The sequence below is a fragment of the Chaetodon auriga genome, chromosome 2 (genome assembly GCF_051107435.1).
Source record: "Chaetodon auriga isolate fChaAug3 chromosome 2, fChaAug3.hap1, whole genome shotgun sequence".
Lineage (NCBI taxonomy): Eukaryota > Metazoa > Chordata > Actinopteri > Chaetodontiformes > Chaetodontidae > Chaetodon > Chaetodon auriga.
In genome coordinates, this window is record NC_135075.1 from 6,222,501 (window position 1) to 6,235,053 (window position 12,553).

General features: G+C 43.2%; 1 protein-coding gene across 1 annotated transcript in view; it reads right to left on the reverse strand.

Moving 5' to 3' along the window:
• Positions 1-12,553, reverse strand: part of lrig1 (leucine-rich repeats and immunoglobulin-like domains 1) — a 37,175-nt gene that overhangs the window by 21,628 nt on the left and 2,994 nt on the right. Inside the window, exons 2-3 of the mRNA XM_076751341.1 lie at positions 2,685-2,756; positions 1,648-1,722 (exon numbers count right to left, since the gene is read on the reverse strand). Coding sequence (XP_076607456.1) covers positions 1,648-1,722; positions 2,685-2,756 — 147 coding nt within the window. The remainder of the gene's footprint in view (positions 1-1,647; positions 1,723-2,684; positions 2,757-12,553) is intronic.

Below are 12,553 nucleotides of genomic sequence, written 5' to 3' on the forward strand. Positions count from 1 at the left end.
GATCATTTGGAGGGGCTGTGACTCTGCATAGTTTGCGCAAGTAAAGGTGAACTTGCTCCGATCTGTTTTGTATCAAAAGCAAAGTGAACAGGAGTTTGTGCCAAACCCTACACACCCAGACTGAAAGCACACACAATGACAAACCTTTTGGAAAGATGACACATTTTAACAGACAGATTTGCTTTATCTTCACTCACTGTTCATATCTTTCAGAAATGTTCTGACCTCATGAGTGGATCATGGTACATTTCTGAGAAGTGGGCAGATGACACACAGGGAGAGGTAAAGGCATGACTCCCACAGAGCTCACCACTGAAGATGACACGACACTGACCAATATTACAGGAGCCTGCAGCTGTATGCTTTAGTCAGTCAGCTGGCATGCTAGCATGGTGTGAAAGAATATGTGCAGGGTGAAGCTTATGGTTGGCACTAGACTCACTTAGGGGAGTTTGGCTTTCTTGTTTCAGGTTGAGTGAGATGTAAGAATGTTCCCCGGTCACACAAGGGGAAAAATCTATGGCACACTGGAAAACAACAGGCCACCCAACAGATGATTTGGATGGAAGGCTGTCGCAATTGTATTTACAGTGTCCCTGTGAGTGTGCGTGTGTGTGCGTGTGTATGTGTGTGTGGAACCAGAAACAGAGCGAGAATCACTGCCATTTATTTTGTTTTTAAGAGTTATAAGCTTTCATATCAGCTTCAGCCTTTCGATTTTCATGTCATGTTTATTATGGTCTAACCTGAGAAAACCTTTTTCATTGAACTGCATTTGTTTTAATCTGCCTCACATTCCTTTAGACATTCTTTAGTGTCATAGTAAGACAGACTATTGTCAGTACTGAGGTGACATTGAAGACTTAGATGAAAATGTTCTACCAATAATGAGGCTTGGCTCATGTAAGAATGGTATTAACCATTTGTTGAAGTAGCAGTACCTCCAGTATGATTAGGTTATTTTCTGTAATATAACTTGTATTATGAACTTCAGCTGTACTGACAGTATCATATTTAACACCACACATTTCTGTTAAAATGCAGCATTTACTGCCTTCCAAAGTGCAACTTGAACAAAGTTATTAAACTACAGTTTCTTGCCTCAATAGTGTCAAAAAAGGGACTGTTGATGGGCTACCAGGCGCACATTTGTAACATACATAAGCGCACACACGGCCTTCCCAAATGGGGCAGTAAATCTCGGGTGAGATGCCAGTGCTTGCACTGCAGTCCCCACCGGCACAGTTTCACAACTGAGAGCACTAAGATGGAACCATATACGAGCTAACTCTCCAGGCAGCCCGCAACGCTCACTGTAGACAAGAGTGCATGGCCAGCGAATAGGACTAGTCAGTTACGTGACCACATACTAATTGCTCAAGACAGGGCTCCATATTTAGGGCAACAGAGCTCAAGTGCAGAGGGGATTTTGATCGAGTTTAATGTAACAGAATCCCATTCATCCCTAACGTCACATTAATGCAGTATTACTTCTCAGATGCAAAGGCATATGGATCCTGCACAGATGTCAAGAGACTATTTCAAGAGCATTTCAAAGAGGCCACTGACCTAAGAATACAGTAACAGAGAGCAGGACAATTTTGGTGCCATGTTAAGCGGTAAATGGTGGGGCAGGGGGGTACTCACAGGTAGAGAGATACAATCTTGGAAGCAGCCTGTCCTAAATCTGGTATGGAGGTCAGCTCATTGTGGTCCAGCCGCCTGAAAGTGGCAAACACACATAGCAGTAGGTTAGAGAACAAAACTGTGGACTTAAGGAGAACACAAAGAAATGCACAACCGTGAAATGTTGTTCTGAGGCGAGAGGACTTATCGAAGAAGAAGACACAAAAATAAGAAGCACAGGAAAGAATCTTAGTAGCCCTACTGGTGAAAATAAACAGAAGCACAAACTCTATTTTAAATCTCATATTTAGGCACAAAAACAGAGCCTGCATTGAACTAAAGCTACAGTGTTTGTGAAGTTCTACTTCGACTGTATAATTGTAGATGCCAGCTGAGATGCCACCGTGTTGTCGTGGCTGCTCCACATGCTCCATCACATGAGGCTGAATTCAATCAAACCTCGCATAAATCAGAAGAACTCAAACTCAACTTGTCACGTCAAGCGAGCAAGTAGCAAGTCATCCTTTTAAAAAACAAAAATAACATGGGAGTAAAACACATGTCGAGGAGCGTATGACTGGCCGGTCGGCCTGCCAAAGATGTCACCGGTGTGTGTATCATCAGTTAGCTCGCGTATGTGTGTGCATGTGTCTTGTGCACTGGCACTGAGTGACACAGAGCCAAGCCCTCTCCTCACCATATAAAATATTTACAAGGCCAGCGTTGGCCACAGTATCAGGTGGTGGAGGGGGAGGCTTAATATAGAAAACCACCACTTTATTCTCAATTGGACTTCGTTCAAGGCAACACATACGAGGATGCCACTAGGAAGTAGAGTGGCATCCGTAGACGTTAGTCAGAGTGAAGTCATTGATAAAAATGTGTCACAACTGACGCTTATGGATTAAATTTAAATAAAGAAGCTGCATCCAGAGTTTAAAAACAGAGAAAAAGAGACTCTATCAGAGCCAAACACAGTCCATTAGAAAGTATTCAAAGTATTGGGGGTCGATTGGAAATCATGTGCACGGCTGAGAATCCTGTTGGTGACTACTTACAGCTCTCTCAAGTTGGGAAGGTTGACAAAGGCTTCAACATTGATGGCGGTCAGCTTGTTCTGGCCAAGATTTCTGAAAAAGAAAGATGAGGAGATGTAAATAGAAAAGAAGCTTGTATGTTTAAATGCCTAATAGCAGACAGAACCACAAATTATCAGCAGAAATATTTTTCTGAACTTTTATTGCACTTGTTGTAACGGTTGTTCAGTAGTTCAAATAAGGATCCTGATCAATGACAACAATTATCTCTTCCATTTGACAAACAGCCCCATCCGTCCACGTTAAGTATGCCTGAAAACACTGCAGTACATTCATTCAGCCGGCATTCAAGGAGGGCCCGATCAATATTATCGATACAGAGTGCCTCTCTCTCCTGGCTCACTTTCCAAACATAACCCACAGGCTATTCATCTGCAGCGGTCAATTTGCACTTTAGGCTAACAGTGTATTTAATAGCTGGCACTTGACTTGTACGGAGGCTTATTAGAGCAATTTGTCCAGTGATATAGCGTTACCACCGTCAGAGAGCGAGTGAGACGGAGGTTGGTGTGTGTATGCACCAAACTCGCATCTGCGTTTCAGATTGTGCTTCCCACGCCATGCGAATCAGATTTATTTCACGCATAAACAAGTGCTATCTCTGTCACACTCACACACCTCCCGCCCGGCTGGCATGCAGCCTGCCCGTTGGCAGAGAGGAGGCTGCAGTGAGAGTGGTGTTTGTGTTTGTGTGGTGGGGTTAGGCTGGGCGAGACAAAGGGAGCCCACAGCTCCGAGCTGCCTGCCTCCCGCCCCTCCATCCCCCTGTCCAGACGTGAGAGACAGCCCAGGAATGTTTCACAGGCCTGCCGAGAGATGGCCGCTTGTTCCCAGAGACTGGGGACACTTTTTACCTGATGCAACACATTCCTCGTCCTCGTGTCCCACCGTGGCCTTAAAAGACCGCTGTGCAGGTGGGGGTGGGGGAGGTGGGTTTAGGGGCTGAACTCTGAGGAAGAAGTTACTTCAAGTCATTGATTCTTTCTTTTTGAAGGAATGGCTATTAAGTGAGCTCGTGTGAGTAGACTGAGTCAATACAATAGCATAAGACTGCTATTGTCTCACCTCATACACACTTCAATTTTTAATCCCGTTTATTCTCATCAATCTTGATCTCTGTCTAACCTGACAGATTTTCCCTTTCTTGTCTTCTGTGCTTGATTGCAGATAATGACAGTCTCTCTCCTCAAAGCTTACTCCCTGTGTGTGTGTGTGACGAGATAATAGCCGAGCATGTGTCTGCCCTCCAGGTGTAGGTCTGACAGGGAGGTGTGCATGTGTGTCTATGTTACGATCATTTACTGGGGCACCTCCCATTGTGTCCCAGATTGCTAAATTGCCATCCCCTGCAACAGGAGGCAATTACCTCGTTATGGTGATGCTAAGTGAAAAATCACATGGCTGCCCTATAGGCCACCTCTGCCTGGAGGTACGTATATTCAGCCAACACACACACACACACACACAACCTATAGAAGATGAACTTGGGAGAGCGTTATCATCTGGAAGAACAATCATTACTTTTGATCAACCTGCTTTTGGCACAAAACAGGTCAAGGAATTTTACTAGTGAACTTTGCATTAGAAGCAAATCAAGACTGACCCAGGAACGCCACCTCCAAAAAGAGATTTGTTTTAGCATTTAAAATGTGGAGGAAACTGGCTATGCACATATTTGAAGGCATGAAAGTCAAAGCTTAAACTACAGAACAGAACAGAACAAAGGGGCGACTAACAAAAAAAGCAAGTCACATTTGAGAGACAAACCTGCCGTACTGGTGCTAAAGGCCACGGCAACAAACAAAACTGGTCCTTTGAGCACGGATGCAAGCATGCATGTGCCTCTTTCTCAGTCACCTATGGTATTTACACAACTAAGCCTTTTTCTCTCCATCTCACTCAAGCAGATTTATTTTCTTCCCTATCAGATTAGATAAGTTTCACAGCGTTTTAACACCTACTGTATGAAGCGATGGTGATAAGGCTGCTTTCCCTCCCTCTCCCGCACCCTTCCCCCCTTTCTCCTGTGGAGGGAGGGGTTGGTGGTTGCTAAGCGTGGTTAATGCTTTCCAGAAAGTGACCTTACAATCATGCTGTTTCTGGAAGAGTTTGCCTAGCCTAGAAGTGATTAGAGGTTTTGTTTTTGAGACATGTAGACAGCAAGACCAGCAAAAACAAACATACGGAGAAGAAGGAGATCAGTCCAAGTGACCTGTCAAGTTCTACACCGGCTGCAGAGAACAAGCCAGCGATGGCACAACAGCTTCCATTAGTTTACATGATATAATTCAACCAGCCGGACAAAGATGTATGGTCGGGATGGGAACAGTCGCTGTGATTAACCGTGGCAAAAACTACAAAGCAGTTTGGCTTAAAGCTTCAAACACAGCATTCCATTCTATGGTACAACTAGTTTATACAAATGGGCAGGACTGTTTGACATTAGTCAGCGGGATCAAAATCAAAAGCACCCTCTGCCAGGTACTTAACTAAAGAAAGTGTGTGATAATTTAAGGCTGTGTGTTAAGCCAAATACTAATTTTCCCACAAGCAGCTCTGACTGGTGCACTGCGGCCAGGCAAGCATTTTGACAATGCGTTGAAAACTTTATTAAATTATCCACGGTTTAAAAAAAACTATTTAATAGGAGTATTAAAACCAATGATTGTGTTATTACTCTCGCGCTCAGAGTTGTTTTACAAGTATCATTTAAATCAAATTTATCGCTCTATTGATTCATCAAACAATCATAACTAACCACAGAAACATGCTATGATTATTCTGGTGGTACACTCCATTCTTCATCCAAAGTTCCTCTGAAGTCATTATACTCATGTTAAAACTGATTGATATGAGGAATTTTCAAAAACATGAGAAGAAAACAGGCCCAGTTCAACATTTACCATCTCTTTTAAACTGCACCAGACAAACATTTCAAGTGTGTCTTAACAATGTGTCAGCCATCAGTTCTGTCTGCAGAACTGGAGAGACATCATAACTGCTCTTATGATGATGGAAGACAAATTTATCATACAAGATACTTGGTGAAATAAAAAAGTGTGTTTCTATACCAAAATACAAATGTAGATAGTCACTTATATAGATATCCTATGTAGAAAAATTCATTTTAAAAATGGCAATTACAATACACACTAAAGTTAAAAGGCTACGTACATTTCTGACAGGCTTCACAATTATGTTTTAGTTACATCTTCAGTGAAATATTCAGATTTTGCTTATTTACATTTAGTCAGTTTCTATGATTTAAATGCCTCACAACCTGCTGTAATGTGGTCGCAGCAGAGATGCATCTCTCATCTCTCAGAACTGCCCACAGAACCTAGTTGTGGCCCATGACTTGAAGCTTTGGATTCTAGTTTTTCATGCCTGTTTTAGTGATGAACTGCACTACTTGTGGAGGTTTTTCGAGATGGCAACAGGCATTTTATACTCAATGCAATTTACACAATTACAATTTATTCCACAATTTTGCTCCCTGTGCTACAAGACTCTCAACCTCTGTGTGCAAAAAAGTTTTTGTACAGTCGAGAAAAACAGAAACAAACAACCGAACACCTGTCGCCCTGAAGCAGGGTCACAATCGGTCAGTTAATTAGTCCATGCAAAATTAATTACCATTTAGATCATTGCTTAAGTCATCAATCGAGCATAAAAGCCAAGCATTTGCTAGTTGCAACATGGAGCTTTACTCCAAAGAGGGTTGAGTCGAGGGCAACTGGACTTTATTGTAGAAACTTAAAAAACGTAACCATGACCTGGATGACTGAGAATCTCCTGAAATCTTATCAAGGCTTTTCTCCACTTTTTACTGTTATAAATATACATAACTTTGAATTTTTGCACTGTCTGATGAATGTTACTTGTAACCCTAATAACACATGATGTCTACATATCTTTTTCTTTTAACCTCTTTAGCTTTACAAAAACAATTACTCAACCATGATCAGCCAACTACTGGATGGATGCGTAAGCAATCTGAAACACCAGCTTCAACGTAAACCTGCCTGAAAAAGAAGTCTTTGTAAGACAATGTGATTAACATCTAAAAGGCTCATCTGACTGAGCAAACTGTCTGTGGAAGCAAAACAGGGCTCAGCGCCTGCAGTAGACCGTCATTGCTGGACCGTGTAGCTGATCTGACATATAAAACTCATTAAAAGGCTTTAAAAAATAGCTGCGTTATGGGTGCTGTGGGAGTAAAGGAAAGCTGGGAGTACAGGAGTGATGTCATAGCATATGACACTATGCTTGTAAGTCAGCACACAGTCTGTGTGTGGGAGAGAGGAGATATGAGGAGGGAGGACGAGAGCAGGGACTTACACACACAGAGATACATCATCATTATCTTTCCCATTTCTATCACAGATAAATGCAGTGTGAACTTTGCTCGCTGAAAGCGTGAAGTGATGTCAGTGATGAGCCTTCTGTAGCCCAGCTGGGAGACAAAGGCCCTTTAATGTGGTCGATTTCAGAGCTTCATAAAACTAGTCAAATAATAACCCGAGTGTCTGAGGGCCAGACACACACACACACACACACACACACACACACACACACACACACACACGCACACACACACACACACACACACACACACACACACACACACACACACACACAGTCTTCCTGTCATTAAGGGCCAGTTTATAGCCAAGGAACTGCAGTGAGAGTGTACACAAAGCTAACACCAGCTCCAGGCCACCATTTTACACACCAGTCAAACAGAGGAAGGAAACGGGCAGAACAAAGCCGGTATCTTATCAACTCTGACAAGGTTAAAAGCACAACCCAACGAACAAGATTTGCAATAATAACGATAAACGTGAAGAGCTAAAATCTGAGCAAAACGCTCGTAAGAGCGTTGGGAGGGTGAAGGAGAACTTCGGTTCAAGATCAGAGAGACGGAGCGCTGATGGGATCAGCATATTTCACCATTTGCATTACAGATCTCCCCCTCCTCCAACACACACACACACACACACACACACACACACACACACAACCCAGTTGCTCTGGCCTTTGAAATCAGTCAGGCTGGGAGCGTGACTCAGTTTCAGAAGTTTTCCGAGGCAGGAAGACGGGCCACATCTTGGGGCCATGTGCACCGCCATTCTTCACGCTGCTGTTTTGGGGCTGAAGCAGGGTGCTCCAAACAAACAGGAGAAGGTTGGGGAAAGGGGTCTGCATCTGCTTGAGGCACTGCCTGAAAACTTCTTCTCCGACTGCGAAGCACAATAACACTCCTGCTGTCCCCACAAACACACACAGAGGGTCATATTTAACACTGGATTTGAGTGCAATAACGAGGCAATTTCTTACAAATGGCGCCAGATTACTTCATTATGGGTAAAACGGAAACCAGTGTCCCCAATTAATCTGAGAGAATAACATCAGTGCTGTTCGCCTATTTAGTGGTGCTATTGTTTTAGTACTGTGCAGACAGCTGAACTCTCAACTTCAAAGCAAAAAAAAGGACAGAATAATTAGTCAAAATGATTGTTTATTATACTAGCTCAGTGCAATTCTGCAACAATTACACTCCAGCCAGCGGTGAAACAAGTGTCTAAATAGTGGACTGTGCTATCTTTATAATGTGAATGTGTGGCTGTCTAGACAGCAGAGCTCTGATGCTGCTCTCCTTTCTCCTGTATCAGAGGGGACAGAGGCTAATATGGGATGGGGATGAAAAAAATGCTTGGCCCAACTTAGCACTGAAAGCTTCACTCACTTCTCGAAGTACTGCCTCTTTTCTGGGGACAAGCTGCTTCACTTGCACAGCAACTCTCTCTCTCTCTCTCTCTCTCTCTCTCTCTCTCTCTCTCTCTCTCTGTGTCCAAGTCACATTTTTTTCTCTAACATCTTCTCCAGATTTCCAAACTCTTACCAGATGTAGAGAATTCACAGATGATTCATCGATCAAGCCCACTTTGTAGACACCGACTATGGGGGAGAGGGAAAGGTGGAAAAAAAAAAAAAAAAGAGAAACTTGGCAGCCCAAAGTGTCTTCACAAAAGGGCCATCTATTCTGCTGACTGGATTTTTGTAGAATGACTTGTGGCAGCAGCTGTTTGATTGTCATTATAGCCAGCACAAGGCCATGAGCTCATTCCATATCTCCATGTTAATGTCAGACTTTATCTCTTGTTAATGGAGAATGGGCTCAACCTTAGCTGTTCCTTCCTAATTTGCTCAGCTAATGTCTTGTATGCATCATCTCAAACGGTTAGAAGAGGATCATTTACATTTTTAAGACATGCTGCTTTAAATTTCCAAACAAACAGTACAGTACTTTCACGGGCTTAATACCAAACAGCCTGATCATCGAGGGAAAAGTGAGGAGCAGCTGATAAAAATCAGAGCCAATGATAATATCATTCGAAACCCTTCCAAACACTCCAGTTTGACTTTAAAATATCCGCAAGAGGACATGCGAGTCACAGGGCAATGGGAAACTATGACAATGAACAAACTTGGTATAATCACTCCCAATACCACAAGATTACAAGGCTGCGTAGCAAGAAATGCTGTAGAAACCACAAGAGGCTCAGCCCTGCTGAGCGCTGCTGCTGCTGCTGCTGCTGCTGCATCTCTGCCCCAACTGCTGAAATGAAACGTGAACCTGTTCATGCAAGAGAAGAGGCATTTCTCATAGATCAGCCAGTCCTCCAATCAAGTTCAAACTGACTAATAGTTGCAGTGATCACAATAGAAACACTGTGCTAAGTGTTGTCGTACTGTGGCAAATTATGTTTGCATGTTTATTCATAGGCTCGATGAAGTAAAGCACTATATAAAAATAAAGGAGTCGTGTCTGACAGTAAGTGACATACAAGCACACAGTCCTGTAATGTTTTATTTCCTCTGGGTTTTCTCAGTGTGTTACAACATGTGTGACAGTGGTTACGGTTTCTGACCACTGACAGGACTTTCACCAACGAACCAGCCAGCCTGAAGGCAGCAGCGGCAGCAGACCGTGACATTGACAAAACACTTCCATGCAGTGGGCGGAAAATGTCCCCCCACCTCCCCTCATATTCCCCCAGGCCAGGTGATCTGCAGCCCCACCCTCTGTGGACCAGTCCGCAACCAGCCAGCTGAGCTCCCAGCCCCTGCCAGGAAACCACCGACACAAACCCATTTCCTGAGGGCAGAAGCCAAAACCAACTGTTGGGGGTGGTGTTTACCAATAAGGCTGTGCTGTGAGGTTTAAGGCTACGGCTTGGGGTTGAAGCGCAGCAGAACATTTGGTGTATGCCAAACATTATGGCCTGCACATTGAGAAACTTGGGAAACCGCTTGGGAAATGCTGGGTTACAAAGGGGACCATTCAAAATCAGGCTTCTTCTTGCCTTTCACCAAAAGGACTCAAAGATTTACAAATAAAAAAGGCAAACCCCATCAAAACTGTAGCTTTCTGTAAGAGTAAAAAAAAAAAAAAGAAAAGGGGAGGCAAACAGACACCATGTATCTGCTTTATCTCTATCCAACAACAGCAATCTTAGCCTGAATTACTAATGTTTGTGCTTTTATTTTACGTGCAAAATCCCATTACGCCTGTGGCACTGTGGGCAAAGATGCTTTTTATACACATTACATGGCCGCAAATAAGATAACACACCACTCCTGAGAGGGAATATGTGACTGTGTGAGAGTAAACTTGCTTTGAATGTTATTAGGCTATTCATCAATCAGAAACAATGGACAAACATCTGAGACTGGTGGTCAGCTTGTTAAATGTTAGAAGCCCTGATGTAAAACAGCAAAGGATATGTTTTAAAAGGAAATCCATGACTGCAGGGGCTTTAACAAAGCTACAGCTTCAGTGTTCACCCTGAAAACCTGTGTGGTCAATCACAGGGACGGGACATAATAATAAATAAATGATACAGCAATTATCTATGGTTAGTTATCTTGCATACATCATCATTTCATCAACAGTGAAATAAGTCCATAATTCACTGTCGTGTTGTGTTTGATTTTCTTTTTTCAGAGCCAGCCAATCACATATCTTCCCCCATGACCTGAGTTCCCCTCAGCTCCTGGCCTTGTTAGCTCAGTTGGCTCTGCCAGGATGTGCCAACAAGTTTGTTTCCTTGATTCCTCATCAAGGCCGCTTTCTCACAGGGGACTATTAAAATCAGGGTCCTGAAGGGAGATTATTTTGACAAGTGGAGAGCATTAGGGCTTTTTTCTTCATATACACCCACAGGACTGCTGGGACTGCTACTGATGGACAAACTGCAAACACCTACCCTCGAGCCACCCATCTCCACAGGACACATATTCATCAAGGTTTCCAGAGTTACTCCAACAAAGTGCTCTGAAAGTGACTAAAAAGAGTGCTACTTCAGAGCAGGAGGACAGAGTGCAAAATCAAGCCCCTGTGCCCACTTTAAACAACTTGATTGAAATAAATCATGGTGTCTTGTCACAACTTAACACTTAGAGGCTGGTCTAAATCATTTGAGGCAGGGTAGAAAAACATAGGGAATATAGTGTCATTTGTGGGAGCATCAGAAGCTACCTCCAAACCGCTAAAAGCTAGAAATATGTTTTTGCCCAAAAACCGACACCAGAGATTGATCTAGCGCTGTATATTACGGGTTAGCCAGAATCCCTTTTCTGTTTATGTGCATGTCTTAAATGAGAAGGTGGCATTTAGACAACAGTTGTTACCGCTGCGAAGGTATTTTCTTGTTGCTAAGACTTATTTTCGGTGGACTGGGCACTCGTTCTGTCACAGCAATGCTTCAAAAGTGTTTAAAGAAGAAGCTTGTGGTCCCTTTAAATAAAGAGTTTGACATTTTCTATTTCCCTGTGTACCAGAGAGTGTGAGTATGTTGGCAGTGCCATTTGCCACCTGCACAAAACAAAAAAAGATCTGCATCCTGATGGAGATATGATGACTCTCTGTAAGAACTACTTCCTTCTGTGAGCTTCTGTATAAAAGCAGGTCCTGAGGTGCTGCTGCTGCTACTGTGTTCATTAGTGTAATCCCAATCTAAGAGCCTGTACTAAGAGAACTGCAACAAACACACGACAGTGCAATCCTTCTTCACCCACACAAAAGGCTGGATAAACTACATTTATCTTGAGCTGGACTGTCCTCCCTGCTTGAACTACTTTAATTTTACAGACTGCAAAGTAGAACATGGAGGACTTTAAAAGTCTGTAAGTAGTTGTACAAAGCACACAGATATGTTCGACTAATTAAGAGGCTTCTTGTTGATTAACAACCGCAGTCACACACGTTTTAGCTACTTGTTTAACAGCAAATCCTACAGGTGTTTCAGGTTATTGAGATTCTCCTTCGAGCCTTACGTCTGCGCTATATAGAAGAGAGAGAGCGGAAAGCTTGTGTTGACTGACACACACGATGCTGTCTTCCCAACCAACACTATCACCGCTGCTGCTGCTACTGCTGCTGCTGCTCTCTCCCTGGGGTAAACATAACAGAGACAGTCGATTTCACACAGATTCACTTGGCTCAGACGCCTGAAGGTAGAAATGGACAAACGAACTTTGTTCAAAACAAAGGCACTGAGCAAACAGACCCTCTCAGGCAGCTCTATTGACAGAATAAAACTGTTATTGTTGCACTGTACTGTAACCCTTCCTATATCCACTCGTCGTTTATGTCAAAGCTACAGTTACCCAGCCGTCTGTGAGTAACACACACACACACACACACATTCTTGTAGAGAGGCAGCGCTCTAAAACTAAAATTACAACCTACAACACAAAAAATGATTTCATCCACTCAAGTGGACGGGAGTTGGCGTTCAGGGACCTTCTAATGGGATCACACT